Source organism: Dermacentor variabilis, chromosome 1 (genome assembly GCF_050947875.1).
Source record: "Dermacentor variabilis isolate Ectoservices chromosome 1, ASM5094787v1, whole genome shotgun sequence".
Lineage (NCBI taxonomy): Eukaryota > Metazoa > Arthropoda > Arachnida > Ixodida > Ixodidae > Dermacentor > Dermacentor variabilis.
In genome coordinates, this window is record NC_134568.1 from 33,412,116 (window position 1) to 33,434,130 (window position 22,015).

Consider the following 22,015-nt stretch of genomic DNA (forward strand, 5'->3'; position numbering starts at 1 on the left):
TCTTGGCCCACCTATGTTGGGCCCTACGTTATTCTCGAATTAATCAGCGAGGTAAACTATCGCATAGCCCGCCTCACAAACTGTGGACGACACTCGGCCAGAACCGAAGTTACGCACGTTGCCAGCCAGAAGCCGTACAATCATCGAGCAACTGATTGACCTGCCCGGTGGGCTTCGTCTGCCAACGGGAAAATGTCACGAGCTGTCTAAATAGAGTGCAGCAACAGCGCGAAGGACCACGGAGACCAGGAGGGCTGAAGAAGGATGATCTTCGGCGGGCTGCCTCTGTACCGGTCCCGGAAAACTCCAACCATCCCAAAGGATCTGCCTTAAACGCTTCGCGCGGAACAATAAAGAGCGCAATTTCGGAATACTCGTATGTTATGTTAGCCACGTCACATAGTCGAGATAGCGGTTGCTCTGCTGACATTGCTCTGACGGCTTCGCAGCAATAAATCATGCCGCGAGCGGTTAGCCTGAAGCGTCCTTGTGTTCTGCGTGATTCGGTGGCAAGAACATACGTCACACTCGTCTATATGGGGTGAATCGGCAATTCTGTTCAACGCGTGAATCCAGGCGCTGTATTTTCGACTGATCACTTTCAACGGCCGCTGATGGCTATAATTCAGTGGGCAGAGAAACCAGCGCGCTAGTGAGATGCGTCGCTTCGGTCGCTACGTCACGTAAAAGTACCACTCCCAAAAGATGTTTGTTGAGAATACGGCTTCAGCATTAGGCGTGAAATGCGTAGGAGAGACGCTCAGAACGGATGGTGCATTCTCTAAGGCGCAATTGCACGACATATCTGGTTGGAGGAAGTTGGCCGGTTTGAAGTTTCTTTATCTTCCTTACCATGACCTCATAAACTTAACAAAATCCAACTACTTGGTGCCCCCCGGACGTTATTCCAGTAGAACTAACCCTGTTAAATGTATTAGACCATCTTTTTTCGCGTTCTAACAAACTAAAATACTCTTTTTTTTTTTTTAGCAGTAGAGCACTGGAATTCCCTTCCAAGTGACGTTGTTCGTTCACAATCTGTGCATTAATTCGACTCGGCACTCGAGCTGCACTTCGAGTCATTAGGAGAAGGGCGAACGCATTGTTGTCGTCTTGGCTAAGCGTTCATCAAAAGTTATCATTGACGCATTTCCATGCCGCAACTTCTTGCACAGCGTCTGTGTCCGCGTACTTTCTTTCGTGCCTTTTTGCGCTCGGTTTTCGCACACGTTTGTTCATTGGATGCACATGTTAATATACATTGTATTCGATACTGTTAGTACGTTACACGGCACACACATTGCGCATTTCTTTTCCGTTATAACTGCTTCTTGCACTTTACATAGCGTACCCATTGTATATTTTGTTTTTGTGTCCTTGTAGTTACTTTTTACTTCCATGGCGTGTCGATTGTAGCCATTGCATTTTGCTTCTAAGCTTGATGCATCCCCTATATGACAAAACGCTACGTCTGTACTGTTTGTATATACACTCCTCTGTGAGCATTTCAATGTTTACAGCATTGATAAATAAATAAACAAATAAATAAATAAATAAATAAATAACCATTTAAACGTCCAGCTTACCTCTTTCTTAGTCACCACACCTACAAGCTAGTCCAAAAACAAGAAAGGGGCTGACAGATGGAATAGCACACTGTGGTATAAAGTTTGTAAACAGGGATGAAGTGCCTCAGACAGGCTGGCCAACGTTTCGATAGGAGGTCCTATCTTCGTCAAAGGCGGCCTCGTCATCCTCGGCGTGTTAGTTTTAAAGGGTTAGTGCAGTGACGTCACGTGCGGGTGTTGTCGCTGGCGGCTGGTTTTAAAGAGAGAGATTACAAGAGGAAACAAGCGCTGTCGTCCGACGTCTCGGAGCTTCATTCTCAAGACGAGGGGACAAGAGCGTGAGAGTGGGCACGCGGGGAGAAAAGAAAAGAAATAGAAGCAGAAAAAAAGGAAAAAAAAGAAAAGAAAGGGGGGGTGGGAAAACCAGGGCGGCACCAAGACAGACAAAAAAGGGGGAGTGAAAGAAAAAGAAAGAGAAAAGTGAAATCTTTAAGAAATACGGGGGCTTGGGAGCGTGTTGGGGATGCGAAAGGTTAGGAGGTATTCAGGGGGAGTCGTTGGCGGCATGTTTTTGAGGCATTAAAGCGGCCGGTCAAGCGGTCAGCGCGCGAGTAACACAAAAGACAAAAAAAAAAAAGAGAAAGGAGAAAACCCAGACACACACACAAAAAGAAACATGAGTTGAAAGTGACTTGAGTAGCATAGTAGTAATACGTCGAGTAACTTTGAAATAGTTAAGGTGGCGACGAGGAGTCTGCGGTGCAATGTATGGGGTGACTGAAAGGCAGCGGCATGGTCTTTCAAGGGGCACTGCCCCACGCGCTTAACGTAGGTGTCGTTACGGCGGCATCCAGAGATGGCGATACTCTGGGTTGAGGCGCCGAAAAAGGCATATTGACTTCGGAATGTGTTGTCGAGGGGATTTCAAGAAAAAAAAAGGATTAAAGAAAAAGGGGGGGAGGGAAGGGAGAGGGGGAGGGGGGCCGGAACCGGTATAACAAACAGGAGGGTGACGAGTACATCTGCCGCATCAAGAACATACTTAACTGCCGAGTACAGACGGATTCGGTTGGAGCGGTTTAACTTCATAACAGTGTCTTGAAAAGAAATTAGGTCAGGCGCTTCTAGAGTGCAGAGCGTTAGGTAATTCGTGACGCAGTGAACCCGCCTTCAGTGACAACCTCCATGCACACCACGTCGCGAAAGAGATCAACTTTATTTGCGAACGGTTCGGTGTCGGAGCCACAAAAGTGTAGGTACCACGTTGTCATGCGGCGCTTTGTTGGTGTGGAAATTCCCTGAACGTGCCTGCAGGAGGAGTCACCATAGCATGGGGCGGACGTTCTCGGGCCGAATCGGTGTTGGCGGAATGGTCCAGGTCATTCACCAGTGGGGAAGAAATTGGGGCAGAAGAGAGGGATATGGAGGAAGAAAAACGGTGATGATGAATATGCGCGAGGACAGCCACATAAGCCCCCTCCCTCTGCCCCTTGCTGGGTCAACAGGTAGCGTGCAAGTGTGGAGGTGTCGTGCCCCAACAAGAAGGCGCGTTCCTAGCTGTTGCGATTTGCTGGCTGATAAGCTGGTTTGCTCGCTGCCAAGCTGCCGCTGCCAGCTTTGACTTGCGGCTATGGCGACACGCGCTGGCATATCGTTCCCGCTATATATGGTAGACACGCGATTTCTTAAAACGAACATGATGGATCGCAAGTTTTGGTGGCGGATAAATGCTTGCATAAAATCTTGCCATTAAAGTCTTTACCAATGTGCAATGTCCTTCAAGAGTTATAGGCCTTAGGCATGCTCCATGAATGTGTACTCTAACCATTCAAATAAATAAAAAAAGAAGTTAATTGTTGATTTTTGTTTAATTTTTGTCTGATCATTCTAAGTAGTTGTGGAATTTCTGTCCTCTGATATAAGCCGCTCCGAAAAACGGAATCGCGCTATATCTAGCATAGATATTTCTCTTCGGCATTTGGTCCTCTACCTGAGACTTGTATAGAGCGATTCCATAGAGCACTATAAACTGATTGTAACGCTGTTCGCACAGCATCCGCCCTTGTACTTATATTGTAACAATGAAAATTGATTCGTTATTCATACTTTGCGAGTCACCTTTCCCTTCACTTAGAGTAGAACGTTTTTCCCATGCAGAAAGTGAAACGAAAGTGGGACAATTGACAACATGGTCATGCAGAATTTCTGAAACATTTATTCATTTTTTTAACAATATTTACGGGAATGACAATGATTGAAAAGGCTCCAGACACGTAGCTCCAAGCCCGTGAGTTCCAGCGCCGGTTTGCACTCGCTGCAAAATCTAAAATAAACCAAAGAACAAAATACACAGGTGGAAGTATAGACAGGCCCTGCCTTGAGGCACTGGCTAAACCGCGCTGCAACAAGTTTGTCCCGATGTCTAATAAAGCTGACACGCGAGACGTTCAATACAAACTTTGGCACAAGAACTGCTGATTTGAGGGACCATGAGACGACACTCGTTATTAATTAATCGTAGTCAATTGTGTTGATTGCCACACGTGATTTTTGCCGTACCGTAAGCGAAACCTACGGACAAATTCCTTGCGATATGAAAACTCTTTTTTTTTTGGTGTTATCATCATAAATTTATAACATCCTCTCAGGAACTGCAAGCGTCGGCCTTCCAGTCTTCCCACAGTCAAACACCTCAACGCAGTAGCGTTGCTAGAAACATGCACGATGTAATAATGTATACGCGAACTGCCAAACGTACAGCTCTTTTGTTCGTTCGTTCGTTTGTTTAATTTGATCAATTTTTCTAATGCGCCGCATGAAAGCAAATATCGCCACTTTTGTCTTTGCAGCTGTGTTATGCGGAGAAAGGGACGTATAACAACCTGCACGACAAAGAACAAACGTCAAGAAGCAGAATGACAAAAGTTTACCAATTATGTGCCGTTATTATACCGAGTTTCGGATGCATCCTTACAGTGCAGATTCGAACCGTGCCATTCTATCCCGAAGCCGCTCCATTCTGTAAACGCCACTGGTGCCACCGTTCTTCAAGACATAATTAACCAATGATTTCAATAACTCAATTTCAGTTAGAATATCAATTGAGTCAAATGGAACGTCAAATTTATTTAGGCAATGTCTCCGCGACGCGCCTCATAATCGCGTAGCAAGCTAGCTGACATTACTCATAAAGCCGGTTGTAATTAGGAATAATTACCTATCGATCATTCCGCGTTATATCACTCGATCCATTTCGAATTTTCTTTAAAATTTTCTTCGAAACTGTGGCCTTTGAGAAATTGGCTTGGTGCAGAGCTTTGCCGTGAACACTGTTATATATTGAAGTGGAGCCTTTACAGGTTCTGCAAGACAAATGCTTTGTCGTGGCGAAGGCGCCAAAAATTACAAAGTTTTCTTACTGACGCAGTATTGTATACGTATGTATGTTAAGCAAACTCCGAAATGGCCCCTTGTTACTATAAGAAGAAAAAAAAGAATTAGCGAAAAAAAAATTCGGGAGACCACACTTCAGAATACGCATTGTGTAAGAGCCACGATTGCTGAAATGAAAATATGGGTTGTTCGAGCGACACGTTCGACACAATGAGTCGAAATTATCCCTACGTGCTAGGGAAAAATAGGAGCCGAAGCACTGGTGGTGCGGCTGTTTTTAGCTTCCACGGCACTTCAATCGACGTTTTGAATCGCCATTTGAACACCCTATAGCCTGACGCACAATTGTGCTGAAAAACTTTCACAAATTGGAATGGCTTTTGAAAAATAAAAGAAAATAACAGCCTTCTACCCCTGCAAGGTAAACACATCCCGTAAACTCAGTTTCCAGAAAGCTGTCTAAAGAAAATTTTGTTACCTATCCAACTGACTATTCTGCTTGCTCCAGCAAGACATGTCCGCCTATCTATGCGGTGCAGTCCAGCTGTAGTGGTCAAACTGTGCCTGCTATCTGCTACAGGCCATTCTTATCTATATGTGTCCAGCTCAAGAAAAAGAAGAACAAGAAAACTAACAATCAATGTCGCATTGCGCGAAGGCCAGTGGCCGCCTAACAGTCAACCTACTTATCGAGAAAGACATCTCCTACAACAGTATAACGGGAGCATATATAAAACAGTTAATCGAATAACTATGTCACAACACTGACGTTCGACTAAGTTCTGGGGCCCGTATTCACAAAAACACTTCGCATACCCTGTACTCCATCTCTCCAACTCCGTGCAGTGCGGCGAAGGCGAAGTTCATGCCAGCCAATCAGAAACCAGAGAGCGTTGTGTATTCAACAGAGTTAGAGGAAGACCGCTGGGCACCGCTGATTCTTTCGTGAAGCTTTCATTCTGCCGGTGTCTCGCGGAGGCCGACCGCAGAAGCTGACAATGGAGGAGTCTTTGTTCCGGTTTTATTTTGTGGCACCAGCTGGCGCAACCCATATAGCTTCCGCTTAACTGCATGGAATTGCTGAGATGAAGTATAGAAAAGTGTCTGTGAGAACGAACGGCGCCCAATTACAATAGCAAACATATATTATTCCTATAGGAAAGGCTATACCGACAAAGGGCAAAAGCGTTCCTTTGAAAGAAAAGCCTTGCGAATTCAGTTGGCCCCCTTCAGGGAGCGTCGTAGTAGCTGCGCCACTTTCTTAAAAAGAGAATCCGCAATGGACCGCGAAGTGGAGCTGTGAGTCACGTCCCATTCCACTGTGCATCACACTGCGAGAACGCGGCCACCTGGTTCCGCGGGCGCCGGCAGATCACCGAGCGGCTTTGTGAAGTTGCGGCTCTGTAAAAGGATGATCTCAGGAAGGGCTGCGGCGCCAAAAGTCGCGGCCTCACGTGACTCACTCACCCGCTCCTGCCACGCGCCTTTCGCAGAGTTTCATTATAAACTCGCAAGACCACGGACCTAGCGGTACATTCCTCAAGGTAGGGAAAAAGCATACGTGATGACTCTGGTTCCCGGCGCGTCAACCGTACTCCACGTGCAGCTACTTCTTCGCTTGGCTCGCAGCCGCGGCGTTTTCTTTTAATTCGCTGTAAGCTTGGAGCTCATGGTGCGCGCTCGTCCAGCACCGCACTGCTACAGCGGCACTATATATGAAATACGCCCAAGGAGAGAAGGTGCGCTATATGCGAGAGCTGCTGCTGATCTACCATAACGAGAGGAAACACTGCGGGAGTGCGCGCCGGAAGTTGTGACCTCGCTGCTCTCTAAATAGAATTCATTTTCAATACTTGGATCCAGCCAGATTTAAGGCGCATGCCCAAAGCCCACTCCGCTGTACATCTACCTGCTCCTTTTGCCGAACGTATCAGCATCTTCTCGAGAACGAGCGCCTCGCCCTCAGATGGAGAACGCTGTCGTCGTATCACTTATCGAGGCCCGCGTACAGGGGCGTTCAGTACGCCAGTGCTTCCAAACGTGATCAACAACTCTCACTGAACTCATCCACGGTTAACAGCTCCATTCGTGAAGCGTCAAGTGCTGTCTCTCCAACGCGGCACAAACGGAACACGAACGACGCGAATTAGATTTGCACTTCAGGAACTTGGTCGAACGCAATGAACACAACTGGATAAACACGTGCACTTGTAGTGTCCCTATATGCGCATGCCTGTCGATCTCGATGGTTCTTGTTCTGTTCTCGACAGATTACAAATGGCTGGTGCTTTCTCGAATAAACTTCAGTTGGCATTCACCGCTCGTCTCGTCGTGGTTGTTTTTCTTGTTCATGCCCTCGTCCCTTCGCGCTGCTTCAAGTTGTACGCGACAACATGCGACGCCGTCCGGCGCGAAACACCCAGTGCTCCTCTATAGGGTTGATTCGTCCAAGCTTGCGCAGCGCAAGTGTAGTTCCGCTGCATTCAGACCAACCAGCCAAGAGACAAACTATGTGGGTCTCTATAACAACAGCCAGTCGGGCAAGTCGGAATGGAATCGTAGTGTAATAAACCGCAAGAAAAACGGGAAGACGTAGCACACCCGACAAGAGTCCAGGGTGCCGTACGGCGCTGCTTCTTCACAACTCAAAACAAGAAAAAGAAGAAAAAAATAGACGGCGCGCACTACTTCTCACGACTCGAACGATGAGCATACGTGAGAACTGTGCTCGTCTCTCAACGAGTTCAACCGCGGCTTCCATTCGGGAAACGTCTTGGGCCGAGGGCCGCCGTTTCGCTCACAGGCACGCGGCCACGAGCAGGGCGAGCAGGGGCACGGTGAGCCGACGCGAGGCGAGCAGCGCCCGGCCCCCTTCCTCGAGCAGGGCGCACGCCTCGTTGCCCGTGTTGCAGAGGCTCTCGGCGCAGCACGAGTGGCACAGGTAGAGCCGCAGCCGCTCGCCCACCGCCACGCACTCGGTGGTGCAGTGCTCGCTGCAGTTGCGCTCGATCGAGAAGGGCCGCATGGCGCCGCCCGGGTCCACGCTGTAGTCCACGCGGGTCACCTGCGCGGTCGTGGCGTGACAACCCGTCCTCCGTGAGACGGCTGGACGCGGAGTTTATAGGACTAAACTTACTATGTAGGTGACTCTGATGCCGCCCTCGTTCAGCTATTCCGTGTAAATGATGTGGTAATAGGGCGTGATTTTTTTTTCTTCTTTTCCTCCTCGTGATTGGGGCCTTACTTATTACCCTTAATCTGCTGTTTATTGGCCTAGATTTTCAATAAATCATTTTTTTTCTCTAAACGCACGAAGACAGTAAGGCCCTGCGCACACGCGTAGTCAGTGCGAACTGTTGCACTTATAAGCCGACGCTTCGTAGAGTGCGATTCATTTGAAATTTACAAAATCGTTTGTAGCCAGAAGGACCAAGTTTATGGGGCTGCTCCGTGGACCTTGACGCGCCATTCCCGTGCTAGCAGAACGACCGTGCTCGCAGCTCCCGTAGCCTCTTTCCCTGCATGCCAGATTTCCCTCGAGTAATTTTTTTTTTTTTGCTTTTTGCAAAGCTCGGTGTATTTGACGAAAAGCGATGCCACGTGGATTGAAACGATATATACTGCACAATCGGATGCATTTTTTTTTTTTTTTTTTGCCCACGGCATCCGGTAAGCCGCGATCATCTTGGCCGGAAAATAATGCCAGGAAATAACGGGATGATGAGGTCTTGCTAATTCAATCGTGCGTGTTTTATTTTCTCACCAGCACAAGCGCCGTTCTTTTGCTGAGTTCCTTCGCTACGAATGAAGGACAGCACGTGCATCGCAAAAGGGGCTTCGTGCTGGCAGTATTTTGCAACCAGGGGGGAAAAGAAGGCTGACCCAGTAAGTTGTTCGCGCTTTTAAGAAACGTTCCTGTATTGGCCTGCGCCTCGGCGCTATATAGTCATTCACAATACAATAACTATGGCGTCGGCGGATCTCCAGCCGCTCATTTACCGTCGAACAACCGTGCGACATTGTATTCAAGAAAAATAGATAGTAAAAAAAAAAGACGCACACAGGAAACATACAAGACAGGAAAGAGGCTGGTTCTTTCCTGTCTGTTTTTCTTTTCTTAAATACAATGCACCAACTAGTCCAACAACGTCCCCCCCCCCATAAGCCCCCCCCCCTCCGAAATTTTTTCGCGCTGTCCGTGCACCGCCGACCAAAACAACCCCCGGCGCCGGAAATAATTCTGCATTTAGTCTAGAATGGGGGTCATTTTCACGCTCGAGAAGACATCTCATCGCGTACAATCCGAACTCGGGCTGGATTTCGCTGCAACGCCCATGCAGCGGGAGTCGCATAACACAAGGAGCCCCGTCCGAGCACAAAGATTCAATGGCGTTTTGATGACGAGCGGGCTCGTCGCGGCATCTCGCGGAGGCCACGGAATCTACGGAGCAGATGGACTGCAATTCCGAAACTATATGCGTCTAAAGTTCTCATAAAATTTTGATACGAAAGGTGCATTGACATTTCTAAAGTCGTGATTTAGATTTTCGATTGCGGAACGTTGTGGGTTTAGTGTTGTTATAAACATTTGACGCCAAAGGCGCATTGACTTTTCTAAAGTCGTGCATCGGAACATACAATGAGACAAGCCAAATCGACTCACTATCGGACAAATTGACAAAGCACGCAGCGAGGTCCGATGAGGCGAAGCGTTGTGGTGGTTCATTTGTGCCGTCATGTCACAGAAGAGAATACTGACATTTTTTTTTCACCTGCCCTAAAGTATCCATGTGAAGCCGTTAAAGTCAGCAAAGGTAACTACGTTCTTATTTATTTTTATACTTTGACTTTTATTCGCGAGGGTACGTTGAGCCTCTTCAGTTTTCTTGTTCTCTCTACACGTGCGCTGCCAGAGCCAGCCAGAGCGCATGCATTTTTCTCGTGTTGCTCCGACCACCACGCGGCGCACTTCGGTGCGCGTTCGTTTTTCTCTGGCTGAGTGGATTTTCGCCCGGCAGAGTTTTGGACGCCTTCTGACTAGCAGAAGAGAAAAAGAAACAATGGTCGCTCGCCGCCATCACTGTGGAGACTCGACGTATTGCAACGCTTTCGCTTGAACGCAACCTCCCCGGAAAGTCTTTTGTCTCGCCGGTGTACGATACCAAGCAGTATGCGTATGCTTCACTGTGGACCAAGCGTCGCACGTTTTCTTCGATATTCCTTCGGTAGCCACATTAGGTGCCCAAAGTAGGCATTCGATTGCAGCCAACATACTTTCCTTTGCGTTTCTTCATTTCGGTGACCCCATCCTACAAAAAAAAGGGGGGGACATTGTTGCGGCGCTGCGAATTGTCGCATGGTGAAAGTACGATTTTGTTACTTCTTTTGCGGAAAATAATGGGCCACGGGACGCTTCAGTTGCCGGATATTCTTATCATATTATTGCGACAGCAATAATATGGACACTTCAGGCGCATTCCTGCCGTCGCCCTTATGTGCCGTACAAAGTCCAAGGGTGGTAACATCGTAACCGCACGCCGCATGCTGTACGTGCGAGTGAAGGGAGGAGGGGGAGGGTTAAGTGGGTGAGTCGACGATGGTGCATTGTGTGCGCAAAGGAGAAACACGGGCAGGAAGCGCTTCATTCCGTCACGCGCTATACATCGGGGGGAGTGGAGGGAGGAGGGGCGGGCCTTAGGATTCTGTGATGTGTGAATCTTCGATTGTGCAGCATGTTTATTTGCCTTGTTTGACGCCTTATATACCGTGACTTTTTCTTAGATACGTAGATTTATTGGAGACTTATACGGATATTTAAATATCTTATTGTGAGGTTTTGTGTATGCGTGTAGTGAACTTTGTTTCCAGTAACACTTTTATTTTGCCGTTTATCAAGCTGTATCTTCGCATTTGTATATTCCATTGTATCTTCGCATTTCTAATATACGAGGGCGAGTCAAATGAAAGTGAGCCAACCAACCCCGCGCAATAATGATTCTGTTCATTGTCTGCGAAGCAAATGCGCGTAACACACATGCATCACCCATTTGCAAAAGTGACACCCAGGTGCGAGGATAAATGTTATTTAATGCTCTCATACACTGGTTTGAACGTGATTACGTGACATAATGGACACTCCTAAAGTTAAACGGCGTGGTGTCGTGAGCTTTTTGACAGATGAAGGTGTTTCCTAAAAAGAAATTAGTCGCCATGTATGTTGAACATTGCATTTCATTGGCCACTGTGAAGCGTTGGAGCAAATGGTTCAAAGAAGGGCGTGAAAGTTGCAAAGACGATCCAAGGCCGAGCCAAAGCCATCGTGCAATCACCCCCAACACAATTGCAGAGGTTGATGAGCTGATTAGACAATAACGGAGGATAATCATCGATGAACTGACACGCTTGTGAACATCCGTCACGGTTCGGTTCACATTATAATTTATTAACATCTCGATTATCGGCTCTTGTGTGCGCAATGGATGACCAAGGTTTTGAACCACCACCAGAAGACGGAGAAGTTCGGCGCTGCCTTGACTCATCTGATCCGGTATCACAATGAGGGTGACGACTTCTTGTCTGCAATTGTGACCGAGGACGAATCATGGTGCCACTACTACGAGCCTGAAACACGACGGCAAAGCTTACACTGGAAACACTTGAGTTCACCCCCGCCCCCCAAAGAAAGCAAAGGCCGTCCAATTTCCGCCGTAAATGTGTTGTTTAATTTTTTTTTCGATCGTCAGGGGCCATTTCTGATAGAATTTGCTAAACTTGGAGAGAATATTAATCGTTTCTGATATTGTGAAACGCCGTATCGGCTGTGTGTTGCAATCAAGAACAAACTACATGGAGAATTGACGAATGGGGTCATCTTGCTCCGCGACAATGCCCGTTTCCACGTCGCTGATGTGATCAATACAAAACTGCAAAGTTCAAGCGAGAAACGCTGCTACATCGGCCATATAGCCCGGACCTGTCGTCTTGCGACTTCCTCATTTTGGGGCAATTGAAAAAACAGCTCAAGGGAACCAGATTCATGTCGGACGATGACGTGAAAGAGTCAGTTACACACTTTAGGAAGCAATAACCCAAAGAATTGTATAAGACGGGAATTACGCGGCTGTTTAGTAAGTGGGACAAATGTCTAAATGCTCATGGAGACTAATTTTAAATAAAGTACCCCGTTTGTCATATGTTCACATTGGCTCACTTACATTTGACTCGCCCTCGTATAGTTTGCTGAACTTCTGCTTTCTATATGTGCTCTCTGTTACGACTATGACTTCGGTGCAATTGCTCACAATACACGACCGGTGACAGCTGCTCCTGTGCAATACATTGGAACAAAGGACAGCGTCATTGAGATTTTTCCCTGGCCGTTGTGTATGTACAAAAATGTAAACAAAGTTCTTGACTGAAAAAGTTTCATTAAAATATTTGTCCCCAACGCGTTCATATCACGGCCTTTCCATTTTTCATATCAGCGGCATGCACTGCTTTGCTGGTTTCGAACTGATATAGTTCTAAAGTTTGTGTAATATTTTCTTTACTTATTAAACAGACAAAAACATGGAAACATTGATATCAGTTATTTCAGACACAGTTTTTTGGCCATACGAGTGTATTCTTTTATGAAAAGATAATATTTTAGTTGTCTTGACAGTGCGTAGCGTTCCAGAATTCGTTTCCAGCTTCTTTCGTGATTAAAAATTGAATTAAATTATGGGGTTTTACGCGCCAAAACCACTTCCTGATTACGAGACACGCCTTAGTGGAGGACTCCGGAAATTTCGACCACCTGGGGTTCTTTAACGTGCACCTAAATCTAAGCACACGGGTGTTTTCGCATTTCGACCCCACCGAAATGCGGCCGCCGTGGCCGGGATTCGATGCCGCGAACTCGTGCTCAGCAGCCCAACACCAGAGCCACTGAGCAACCACGGCGGGTATCTTTCGTGAAGTAATGCAGTTATTATTCATGTATTTGATCCCTTGACAAATTTTATAAGGAGGAGGCCAAGCTGCAATTTGAGCCCCGCTCCCCCCGAACGAAATTTCTGGCTACGCCACTGAGGACAGTTACTAAGGACAGGCACTTGTCCTTTGCCCTTCACTTATGTCGTTGTTGACTTTATTATTTTTTTTTTACAACCACAGCCGTTGTATGGACTCTTCGCTTGCTCACATTAACGTTTCCAGCCTGCGGCTGACATCGGCTAATACCTATACTTGACCAGCCATGCATGCACGTTTACACCTTCATCGGACTGCCGGGAAACATGTTCTTTGGACAGTTCCGCGCGCGGATAAAAAAGGGCGCATACTGCCTCTCCAGTGCATTTCGAACACTGCATTCAGGAAGCAGAAGAAAGACGGCGAAAAAGAAAACGTCTGAGAGAAATAGATGAGAGAACGAAAGGGAAAGGTTGGCGTTCAATAGCAAACGCTTGATATCTCGTTACGGAGCTTAGCGCATGCGCGCTAAAAGAAGGTCTCGGTGCTAACCGTGCAAAATCGGTGCGACGGCGGGCAGGTGCGCCTCATGGCGAGGCTCATGTTGTGCGGGAAGCGGCATCCCTCGCCTTCCAGCTGCGAGTTGCACGAGTAGCAGGTCAGGTTCTGTCGCTCCTCCGTGGCTGCCACCACGGCCGACGACGGACTGCCACCGGTGGCGGCCGCCGCCGCAGCAGCCGCCGCTCCGCGTCCCGGAGAACCGCGGACCCCCGAACCTGTGTGGGACGGGGAAGATTATCGTGCGACGACAGTCCGGCCTCTCCTCGTGCTGGGTTGACCGGACAGACTTGGGCATATTCCGAGAACCACAAAGTTAGAATAAGGCAGCCGTTTTACTTGAAGAGCCGGACGGATAGAGTGTGCTCTACGAACGGTTCACGGGTATCGCATGGCATTCGTTGGGATCATATAGATGGCGCCGCACCTGCGGAAAGCCACCAGAGGGCGCGCGAGGTTGCCACAACTTAGAGTTACTGCATATGCTACAGTTGGTAGCATATACAGTAACTCTACCACAGCTATTAACTGGATTAGCTGGTCAGGAGCCGAGATAAGTAAGAGACGGTTAGAGTATTGTTGGAAAAATAGCAGGGAAGAGATGGATAGAACCGGAGTCATTGCAAGCGTAGGTATAATGATACAATATAGTGATAGAGGTTTCAAATACGAAATCTAGGATCGAGTTTTAAAAAAATTAAACTATGGGGTTTTACGTGCCAAAGGCACTTTCTGATTATGAGGCACGCCGTAGTGGAGGACTCCGGAAATTTCGACCACCTGGGGCACCTAAATCTAAGCACACGGGTGTTTTCGCGCCCATCGGAATGCGGCCGCCGTGGCCGGGATTCGATCCCGCGACCTCGTGCTCAGCAGCCCAAAACCATAGCCACTGAGCAACCACGGCGGGTAGGATCGAGATCAGATAGGCAAAGTTATAGATAGCGATAAATACAGTGAAGCCTGATTAAATCAAGCAGGCTAGGTGACTATTTGTTCCCGACCCGTTTTAAAGGAGATGCCAATAAATATCATCATCATCATTATTATTAGGGTAACCTCGTTACAGCTAAAAACAGCGGAACCCCCCTTGTTCGATTCCACTACCGTTCGATTCCGATTCCTCCGAGGAAGCAAGAATACAGAATGTCTTCATGATTGAGAACGCCCACCACGGTGTGTTGTCGGTTGGTGTGCTTCAGGAAGCAACTGTCAGAGATCCGGCAGAGGCCCAGCTGCGTGGTGCGCTGTAGTCGAGAAGTCATCCGCACCCTAGTCTAACACGTAACAATCTGAAAGAGACGAGTTTACCTGTATTGGCAATTCAACCTTCTGTAATACCAAATGGGCCACTGTTACCTAGACAGGAGGCTTCGTAAAAAAAAAAAGGAAATACGCAAAAAATGAAAAAGAGCGGTGGGTGTACGCCGCCCTGAAGTTGGTCGCCACCAGGGAACCACACTATTGTGAGAGTGCCGGCTCGAGTCGAGAGTTAATTGCCTACCGGAAGTCAATTATGGCTACACTGCAAGGAACAAAATACACAACATAGCAACTTCCAAGGACAACTACTGCGCCAAGACGGCTCAAATACGTGAAAGTATACTTTCGAATACGTGACGTCACACTGGCGCACCAACGCACAAGTTACCCCGCGGAATTGAAGAAACGAAGGCCGACTTATATTTTCTCCACCAAAGACCAACATTCTCCCTCCAATTGAATGAAACTATAGAACATTTAAAGCATACTTCTTCAGCCAAAACTCACTAACTCTACGGTGGCTCTTTGATAATACACATTGGTGCGGTTTCCGAGAGAGGCCGATGTTCAAGTCAACAAAAGTATCTTTGTTCGACAAGATAACTGTGGATATTGCGCGAACAAGAGAGACAAGCTACCTCTTTGGCAGATGTAAAACCGGCTCCCGAGTCACACGTTAATCAGCGAAAAGTCGCGCGCGGTTGCCGAGATCCGTAACTGTTGGTCGCACCATCACTCCATACAGTGAGAAATACATTTCTATCAGGTAAGCGCGTGCGATGTGAACGTACGAATCGCACCTGTGTCGGTTCCCGCCACCGATGAATCTGCTACTCCTTCACAGTATTACTCTAGGCATCCAGAGTAAAACAACAACGTGCGAACGAATAAGCAATTGTGTGACTAACATTACCCCTATAGCACACGATATATACGTTCTGCGTGTTCTATTCACACTGTGCGCATGATACTTGTGTTGCGTGCGCAAGTTGCTCGGTGCTGATTGTTTGAAGACAGAGGAATAGAAAAGTGAGGCAGCGACCAGGGCAGAAAGAACAGCACGACAGACAGGACGTAAAGAGGGGACAAACAACGGCGCTCGATACGGCGGTGCTTATATATGATGCCGGCATTTCATTCTTTATGCGTAAAAAAAAAAGTAAGAGAAAAAAGAGAAAGAAAACGATATTCTAATATATTCTAACGCTTTGCAACCCTTGGAATGCAAGTGCGTGTACGAGGAGTTCGCGTTGATCACTTTCGATTCCCCCCCGCATACACGTGCGACACTCTCTTCACTGGGGAACGTAAAAAAAAAATCTCGGGAGCTGTGCCCGCTGTTCTGCCCCTTGCGCGACGAACGCCATCCGAGGTGTGCTGGCACTAGAGCACCACCACGAGTTAGATCGGCTTTTCATTGCAACTGCATTATTCTGTGATCCTCGCGCCACGCAACCCTCCTCCGCTTCCGTACCGCAACGTGCTGCGCACTTCTGGCGCGACTGAGCTTCCTTTTTCCACAGCTTCCTCATCCGGAATTACCACGTGTCGCGACGGATCCCCGTTGGGGCGCTGAGCAGGCCTATCGCGGCGGTAACCTGCTGCCGCCTGTTCAAATTAATTAATCAAATTTAGGCATATTAGAAGGTAGTCTTCCTTCCAAATGCACTATCTGAGCAAGAATTGCAAGAAAAAAGAAAGAAAGCTCTGAAACAACAACAAAATGTGCTTAGGCCCACGGGTGCAATAAAACTCCGTGGAAGCGTGCGCAGTAAAAGTTGTACTCGTGATTTTACTTCCACAGTGAGCACAGGACAACGTAAACGCGGCGTGGTGATGGTGTAACAGGGTGTGATAGGGACCACAGAACCGGCGTACATTGTCTAAAGCCTCGACGGGTTCTAAGGGCTTTTTTTTTTTTTGCCGACACTTTCTTTTATGTTAAATTTCAGTGCAAAACGTGAAAGCTATCTCAGGGAGAAATCGCACGCATGCGCACAGCATCACCCTCTCCCCCACCTGCTACCCCCTCCACTTTAAACCCACACACACGCACACACACGCTGTTCATAAAGAGGTGCATTAGGCAATGTTTCGCAGGAGAAACGTTGTGCTTTTGCGCTCATCGGGGTAAATGGCCCTGCTCCACTGCATTCTTGAGGTGCCAATGCCGCGCCTGACAACGCGAAATCGCGGACCGACTTTTTCCGATATGCACGTTGCCCAAGATACGGTGGCTTCAGTGTTGCTAAAATGCGTGGCTAATGCGTTGTTCTTGCTTTCGTGCATTCCTCCCTATCATACTTCGTCTTTATATACACGTTAGTTGTCTGTCGCCACTCCTGCCGTATCACGTTGTTTAATGCTACGTACGTTCATTTTCTTTGCTCGTCCCTACTCCTTTATACAGGGTGTCCCAGCTAACTTTGGACAGAGTTTTAAAATATGCGAATGCCACGCAGCTGGACAGAACTAAGGTAATGCTCTTTGCCGTCGCTTGTAGATATTCAAACTATCTTTTTCCTTCCGCCTATTTAGATAATTGGTCTTAATTATTTAATCGACTTCTCAAATATTATAATGACATAAAAAGTGTCAATGAGAACGTTGTAGAGCGACATGAAAAAAAAAAAACTCCCGATACAGCTTTCTTTTGCTCAATACGTACTACATAACCCCATGCAAGCGATCTTGCGCGCGACAGCGACAAGCGACGCGATGGAGATGGCTGTCGCGTTCGCTCGTCGCCTACAAGTCGTACCCCATGCGAGCGATGACTTCGAGCTACGTCTCCCCAATGTTGCCGGAATGAGGGCAGCAATAAAGGCGCCGAAACTAGCGTGACGCGTGCTTTATTAACTTAAGTTGATGTGTTTTACTGTAAAAAGCAGCATAAAATATTTCTCAAGGTCTTCCAGTAGGTTCTTATCCTTGCACGTATAAAAATTCAATCGTTTGCTCGTTCCGTGCGACAATCGGAAGTACTTGAGTTATGTACATTCAGTTCCGGCTTCGCGCTATTGGCTAGTCGCTCATAGCACTTCCGGGCGACGAGCGACGAATTCTAGGTTTGCAGAACCGAGCGATCGCGCGACAAAACCGGGCGATCTGTTCAAGCGACGGCCCGATCCGTTGCTCGAAGCCGTCGCTCGTCGCTGTCGCGCACGAAATCGCGCTCATGGGGTTTAGCCTTTTAGTGCGAAAGAAGCCCGCGAATACACGCAAAGTGCCTCGAGCGGACAGTCGCACGGCAATTTTGCGGGCATTCGCGAGCTCCTCTCAAGCTCGGAAATACACTTTTATGTAGCACGTATTGAGCAACAGAAAGCTGTATCGTGAGTTTTTTTCATGTCGCTCTGCTATTTTCTCATTGACACGTTTCTCCTAATTATACTAGTTGAGAATATGATAAATCAATTAAGACTAATGAACTAATTCGGCGGAGTGAAAAAAAATTAGTTTGAGTATCTCCAAGCGACGGCAAACAGCATTACCTTGGTTCTGTCCAGCTACGTGGCATTGGCATATTTTTAAACTCTGGCTAAATTTAACTGGGACACCCCGAATGCGTGTCTATATTCCTCGACTCACCCTTGTGTGCAGGAGAACGCCTTCAGCTCACAGATTTACTCAGCGTCATCTTTTAAAGTCGCCAGCAGCAGTAAGCAGCTGCCACATTCCGATGTGGGGAAAATGCATAAACTCTCGTGTATTTGAATTTACACGCTACATCGAAAAACCCCACATGGCTGAAAATCCGGAGTTCCCCCCGTGCGGCATCTCTCATCACAACCCGTTACTTGCCTTGGGACAATTAGACAATAATTTACTTTAGATTTTTTTAATACGCAGCCATCCCGTGATTTAAAATCAGGAAACGAAAGTGGGATACCCTTTCTCAACAATTCAGTATTCCAGAATACGCATTGATGATGCATGTCTGACGACTTGCGATACAGGGTGAATTTAAAAAAAAGAAAAAGAAAAGAAAGAAAGCAAACCGCAAGAAAACCCCAGTGCGTGTGGATCGCTTTCATTGTTTTCTAAACTTCAACCTGGTACTTCTTTTACCTATTTCAAGGAGGCTCTCAATTTTAATTTCTCGTTGCATAATACACCACAAGGGATGACGATTTCTTTATTTATTGATATCATACTGCAGGCCATCAGTAAGGGCCAAAGCAGGAGGGGAATAATTTACATACAAAAAATGCACAAAAAACATACACAAACGTGAAACCTAAAGGACAGTAAGTTTGAACAATTCGATAAAGAGGATAAGACACAATCAAGAAAATAACGATGTGAATGAAGAGAGAATTCGGCAAATGCACAAAACCATTATAGAACTAAAAACAAGGTATCTATGAAAAACCTATAACTAATTTAGCAACATATTTTCTCCATATTAACAGTGCTACATAAATGTGTTGCGCTTAAGTTGTCCCAGTTTGTTACTCAACGCGAGAAAAAAAACAATATTTGAAAAGGTTAGTTATGGTGAGATAAGGCGTTAAATATCAAAGGTGTTGATGCTTTGTTCGTCGCGCTACAATAAGTTGCTTCAGATAAGAGTGTGGACTGAGAGTGATTATTATTATTTATCAGCGAGAAAAAAAATTTTAGCCTGAATTTTCCTTCGTAACGGTAATGTTTGAATGATATGTGCCTGCATTAGGCTGGTTGGTAAGTCAGTTGAATGGTGTTTGTAAAAGAATAAATCTTACCGCTTTGCACTGTATAATTTCCAAGAAGTCGATGTTACTTTCGATGTAAGAATCCTATACAGCGCATGCATATGTCACTTTAGGTCGGATGAGTGAGTAATACGCTAATAATAGCGTGTCTGGGGGAGCCTGTTTTGATTTATGTCTCAGAAAGCAAGGCTTTTCGAAAGACGACCCACATGCGTTAAAAACGCGCAAGTTTCAGGATAAGTTCTTTGCTATTGTGATGCCAAGATACTTATATTAAGCAACCTCTGTGAGAGGCTCGGAAGGAACGCGGTAGGCAACGGACAGTTTGTTAATTCTTTTTATTTTAGTGAAAACGGTTTTGTTAGCATTTAGTTCCCTGTTACATTCACTGCCCCAAGATACAATGGTCAGAATCAAGTGTTATTTGGTCTTGATGGTAAGTTATTTCATTAAACAGCACACAGTCACCAGCAAACAATCTCATTTCTACGGACGGATTACTTACGTTAACAATGTCATTAATATAAATTAGGAATAGTAACGGTCCTAATACCGTTATTGTGGGTGCTCTGTGCGACACCCGAAGTAAGAAAAGCTACCCGGAAAAATAATTATTCATTTCACCAAACTGCTTGCGGTTAGTTATGTACGCAGTAATTACTTAAATTGGTAGGTTAAGCAGTTCAAGTTTTTTGGACAAGCTGCGAGAGTAAAACAAAGTCAAACGCTGTCCTAAAATCCAAAATTATGGCGCCGATTCCCCCGACCTGTCAAGAACACTTGCAAACGTGTGAGTGAAGGTAGTCAATTGGGTAACAGTAGAAAAATAATTTCGAAAACCATGCTGGAAGTGAGAGAGAATATTTCTATCAGTAAGGAAATTGTTAATCTCTTTGGCTATAATATGTCCTAGTGGCTTGCAAACAAGAAAACGTTAGCGATATAGATGGTAATTTGTTAAAAGCGTAGCGTCGCCCTTTTTTCTTTTTCTTCTTTACCTTGGGGGGGGGGGGCGAGGTACGATTAGGATACGTGCCTTTAGCCAGTTGCTAGGAAGGACGGCAGAAGATAATTATGCATAAAAAATAATAACAAAGAACTCAGGTAAATTTTCGGCGTACCTTCGTCGAAAATCGAAAATTAGTGATGGGATGCTACTTCTCGTGTCATGTTTCTTGCAAACTAAGTATCCATGCTCAAACCGAAAAAAATAATAATAACGTAAGTCAAAATTTGATAGGCGCCTTTTTGTACCGCGAAGCACACATACAAAATGCAGGATGTTGTAAAAGGAAGTGACAGAAATAGAACAAAAGCAGTGTTTGCAAGCACCAGTTGAACAAGGAAATCTACGATTACACGGAGATGAGGAAAGACAGCAAAAAGGCTGCACGAAACAAACAATGATGTCCTGAAGTCGGCTATCCGGATAGCCAGCACAGAGGTAGAATGGAACGTTTGCCCACTTGAGTCCCACAAACGCTAGCCAGCGCTGATCAGTCACTTCTAAAGTGATTAAATGTGCACATGTAGAGCCTCTCAATTCCGCAAGGTTTTACGAGCGATGAAAAATGCCAACCGCTGCAGTGAACGATTTACCGGCGCTACCTAACACGAAAAAATTAAGTAGGTAGGCTACAGCTCTTCAGTAAGTGCAGGCTCGCGTCTCAGCTGTTTGTGGCCGTTGCTCCACTTCATGCTCGAATAGTAACGCGAGTCGAAAATATTACAGTGAACTGTGTTAAAAATTTGCGATTATTCTCTATCCTAAACATTTCTTGCCACGCAGGCAAGGCCGTGGTGTCTTCGGACTTCCTGTAAAGCATGCAGCACAGCAAGCATTAAAGGCACGCAGAGAAGCCACAAGTCGGAATTTTTGTAGCGCATTGCGAAACGGGAAAACTAGACAGAGGATCTTAATTTTTTGCGAAGGCTTGCTCTCCATTTGAACAAAAATGACGGACTCTATTAGACCAGATGACGAAACGAGTGGTTTTTACCTGTTACGAAGATGACCATGCTGATAATAATGCACCAACACGTACTGTTCACATTCCAACGCTTGAAAAATGACAGCGCTGGATCGTTTTGAGTGATGATGAAATGAGATTTAGATGCGGGTGAATGAGGTGCGCGGCACGTAACGTAAAAACCTATGTTGTTTTGGGGCCAATCTTCCATAGTCGATTACAACGTCGGTGGGTTTAGCGCCCGTAGCGTCCTCTCACTGCCGAGAATAATAAAACCGAAACTGGAATGTTTTAGAAAATACCACCAAAAAATAAAAAGTACGTTCAAAAATATTCTCATAAATTAAACATATTGTAGTTGTTTCTGAGTTTGTTCACGACTCTAAATTTTCTTCTTAGGAGCCATATATTACCAGTATACTCAATAGTCTCAGCCCCTCTTCAGCGTAAAAAAATTAATCTTGAAGGCAATGCTTTAGTTGGCTGCATCAAACACTTTTAGGAGTCAAAGACACGTCATAAAAACGCACCAATCTGCAATTAAGTGGTCTAGAACTGACAATTTTGTGTACAAGTCAACATAATTATCTCTAATATAAGGTTACCATCATTA

The 22,015-nt window shown here is 46.2% G+C and overlaps 1 protein-coding gene across 2 annotated transcripts; it reads right to left on the reverse strand.

Moving 5' to 3' along the window:
* Window positions 1-3,767: 3,767 nt before the first annotated feature.
* LOC142576315 (uncharacterized) lies at window positions 3,768-21,627 on the reverse strand. Of its 2 annotated transcripts, none has more exons than XR_012826826.1 (4): window positions 21,433-21,627; window positions 13,467-13,690; window positions 7,677-8,025; window positions 3,768-3,891 (listed from the first exon to the last, which is right to left on the reverse strand). XR_012826826.1 is itself a non-coding variant. In XM_075686398.1 (4 exons), exons 1-4 carry the CDS (start codon window positions 21,611-21,613, stop codon window positions 3,795-3,797), a joined length of 765 nt encoding a protein of 254 aa, XP_075542513.1. In that variant the 5' UTR covers window positions 21,614-21,627; the 3' UTR covers window positions 3,782-3,794. The 2 variants fall into 2 exon arrangements, 1 of the variants encoding a protein (XP_075542513.1); XM_075686398.1 differs by having other exon boundaries at window positions 3,782-3,891; window positions 7,763-8,025.
* Between the last annotated feature and the right edge of the window lie 388 nt (window positions 21,628-22,015).

What these genes read in the sequence shown, in the direction of transcription:
- LOC142576315 (XM_075686398.1), bottom strand. Translation starts at nt 21,613, where the DNA reads ATGGAAGATTGGCCCCAAAACAACATAGGTTTTTACGTTACGTGCCGC. An exon ending in CATGGTCATCTTCGTAACAG is followed by an intron (nt 13,691 to 21,432) that starts GTAAAAACCACT and finishes CGTCCCACACAG; the next exon opens with GTTCGGGGGTCCGCGGTTCT. An exon ending in CGTCGCACCGATTTTGCACG is followed by an intron (nt 8,026 to 13,466) that starts GTTAGCACCGAG and finishes ACGACCGCGCAG; the next exon opens with GTGACCCGCGTGGACTACAG.